Source organism: Myotis davidii, unplaced genomic scaffold (genome assembly GCF_000327345.1).
Source record: "Myotis davidii unplaced genomic scaffold, ASM32734v1 scaffold249, whole genome shotgun sequence".
Lineage (NCBI taxonomy): Eukaryota > Metazoa > Chordata > Mammalia > Chiroptera > Vespertilionidae > Myotis > Myotis davidii.
In genome coordinates, this window is record NW_006300367.1 from 278031 (window position 1) to 281434 (window position 3404).

The following is a 3404-nucleotide window of genomic DNA, read 5'->3' on the forward strand; positions in this document are numbered from 1 at the left end:
GGCAGACCCAGGTCCTGCGGGGAGTCTAGGTGAGGACCCTGAGGGTGGACTGAGGACCCAAGATACCAAATCAGAGATGGATTCTATGCCCCTGCTTTCAGTCTCTGAAGGCAAGAATAGGATAACCAGATAAAATGATTCCTGACTTCTGCCTTGGGGGCTTCAGGATATAAAGGCCTTGGGATGAGGAGTGTGACAGCAAATCCGCAGTTGGTGGGGTCCCAGTACCCTGATGGAGGACTTAGCAGACCCCCACTACAGACATAGGGAGCCCACTCAAATTGGCCTACTCCTGTCTTCCTTAAAGTCCCCACGTACAGGTGGCTGCAGGTGATGCACCAACTCTGCCTTGGTCTCTCGGGGAGGTAAGGCCTTATTCTGTGGGGCAATTTCAGGTCAGCAGAAGCAGCCACATCTGGTTAGCAGAGAAAGGAGTCCCAGGATTTGCCAGGTCTCAAGAAAGGGAGGGTGGAGTATGAAGGTTCCACCAGCCCAAAAGATAAGGGACCTTACAGAGTTAACCTTGTCTTGTTCTCAGGCCTGGGAGGATCCAGGCAAGGATGGATGGGTGTGGCATGCTCCCATGACTGCCATGTGGCTGGGGATGGGGTGTCTTAGGGGAAAGGTGGGGTCAGCAGAAGGAGGAGTCCCAGGATCGGCCATATGTCAAGATGTGGGCCCTTCATGAAACCTTAATGTTCTCACCTGCTTATCGTAAATGAAAGGATGACCCGGAGTCCGGTTGCCATATGTCCTCAGCCCTGAAAGGAATAGTCACTAGTGGCCCTACGTGGCACAATCCTTTCTGTCATTGGTGGGAAGGTAGGGAGTCCTCAGGGAGGTTAGGTCGTGGTCTTAGGGGGGGAGAAGCCAACTACCCTATATTGGGTGCTGGGAGGAAGGGCAGGCCTTGGCAGAACTAAAGATAAGTAACCTATAGGAAGAATTGAAACCCCACCCCAGGATAGAGGGCCCAGTCCTTGCTGCCAGTCTTTTTTTGACCTTGGAGCTCTTCTCTCGGGGCTCTCGGGGAGGTGAGGACCTTGGTCTGAGGAGATAGCTCAAGTCAACTGAGGAAACACATCTGCTAACAGACAGCAGAGTCCCAGGTCCTGCCAAGAGTCAAAGTGAGTGCCCCCAAAGGAAGAGTGAGTGTAGTCCAACCCTGAGAACAAAGAGGGGATTCAAGGAAATCTGTCCAGTCCCTATTGTCAGCCCTGAAAACCCATGCAGGGCTGTCAGGCTGAGCCCCTCCTCATTTCCAGATTGGTGGTCTCAGGGACCAGAGGGCCTTGGTCTGAGGGTCTGAAGTCAGGTCAGCTAAAGCAGGATCTGTGGCCCTGGTAGAGGTCCTGGTGAGGACCCAGCTGTCATCCCATCCCAGAACCACTGGGAGTATAAAGGCCAGATGTAGGCCCCCTCACTTTCTTCTATTCAGTCTCAGGGATGTGTGGTCTTATTCTGAGAGTTTTGTCTCAGGCCAGCAGAAGGGTGGGGCCCAAGCCCTGCCAAAGAATATGTGAGGGCTCTGAGTGACCAGTAAAGGGACCATCCACCCATAACAGAGTAAACCCAACAGTCCCTTACCCCACACCACACCACTGTCAACCTCAGTACCTTGGTCTGTGCCAGCTTTACCCTGAGAGCTGTCTCGCTTTCTCCTTCAAGTTTTTTCACATTTCCAAGAAAATACTGTTCTGATGCCATGTTATCTAGTTCAGAATCACAAAGTACACTGAAAGGTGTCCCATTTTTTATTACACAATAGCAAAACTCTTACTTTTGAACTGGATAGTACAAATACATGTCTGGTCAATGTCATTCACAAACTGAAGCATATAAAACCTATGAAAAGAAACATTTGAAGAATTCTACAGAAAACAAGGATACATTTTTAAATCATCACAGGAACCCAAAGATGCTACAGCCCTTATTCCCCGCAAATAGCCCTGGGCCTTACTACCTAGACTGTGGACTACCCTCTTTTCAGACACAGAGTAAAGAATTGGCCTCACATCATGTCTAGCAGGAGAAGCTGCCAGGCATGGACCTGAAAGGTTCCTGAGTGAAACTTGCTTCAGGCCCCCTCTTCCTCATCACTTGTAGCTTCTTCAGACAGGTATGGGACATAACTGGGATCCTTTCTATAATCCCTGAGAAAAGTCTCACGGACTTTCAACTTGGTGGTCTCAGCGTGGGCCCTGGGGCCCCACAGGAACTGGTAGCGAGCAGGATCGCTGTTGGGCACCTGCTGATATGTGAGCCCCAAAGTGGTGACCAGGGCATAGGTGTGGGAACTGGGGTCCACTTCCTCCACATCGATGCCAAAAAGGAGCTGCATGAACTCAGAGGCTAGGCTGAAGATCTCAGGGAATTGATCTTCGTACTCTTTGATGACCTTACTCAGCATTTCTGCTTTAGTAGTTGGCTGCTTTTCACGATACTTCGGGAGTAGAAACTCCACCAGTTCAGTCATTTTCAAATATAGGGCATCGTGGAGTGCTGACTCAGAACCTTCAGAGTGCTCTCTGCTGTTTGTCTCCTGTTCATCTTGGCTGCTGACGCCCTCATCTTCAGATTGGCTCCATGTAGGGGCCGCCATAGCAGGGGCACAGCGTCAGGAACCGGAGGGCTCTGGGGAGGACTTGGTGTCTCAGCAGCAGACACCTGCTCTCGGCTGTGTGGGAACAAGGCAGAGAGGGACAAAGATAAGGAGGCAGACATAACCAAGTCCTCCTCATCCCTGAATAGCTGCACCTGCAACAGGTTTTGGATACCTGAGTATCCTCAGCTGAGGAACACACCCTTGGCAGCTCTGTGAATGAAGAATTTTAGGGCTACTCTACAGGGATGCCCTTAGGTCTCACAGGGGTCTCTCCTGCTGGGAAACCTGTCCCCTAATATCCTGAAGGTGGAAACAAAAAACTGGCACAGCCAGAGATTCTGGGTCTGATAGTGGGGTCGTGTGCTATGAAATGTCTTCCTTTCTGGGGGCAAGGATCCTTCTGTGCCCACTCAGGACCTGCTTTCCCCACCCCCATGCCCCACTGGCCTGAGAGCACTCTTACAACAAGAACACGCATCCTTAAAACTTAACAGAAGTAAGTGAGTGGTTCCCATATTTTGTAGTACCTGTCCAGGCTTATAGTACTCATCAAAGGACAACACTGTGTGACCATAATCTATGGGTTCCGCATGTCCTAGTGTGAAGGGTCCCCTCATTCCTCACCATGACCCGTGCCAAGGCCTGGGGTCCTGCCTCAGCTAGCCTGAGTCCAGACCATCAGACCAAGGATGTGCCCTCCCTGGGTCCTTGGATCTGAAAATGGGGAGGGGCTCAACCTGACAGCCCTGCACAGGGTTTTCAAAGCTGACAATAGGGACAGGCCAGATTTCTTTGGGGG

At 51.2% G+C, this 3404-nt stretch overlaps 1 protein-coding gene across 1 annotated transcript; it reads right to left on the reverse strand.

Annotated features, from left to right (window-relative positions):
- Window positions 1-2077: 2077 nt before the first annotated feature.
- Window positions 2078-2602, reverse strand: LOC102769079 (melanoma-associated antigen 10-like). The gene has a single exon (XM_006776833.1). The coding sequence runs from the start codon at window positions 2600-2602 to the stop codon at window positions 2078-2080; it is 525 nt and encodes a 174-aa protein (XP_006776896.1).
- Between the last annotated feature and the right edge of the window lie 802 nt (window positions 2603-3404).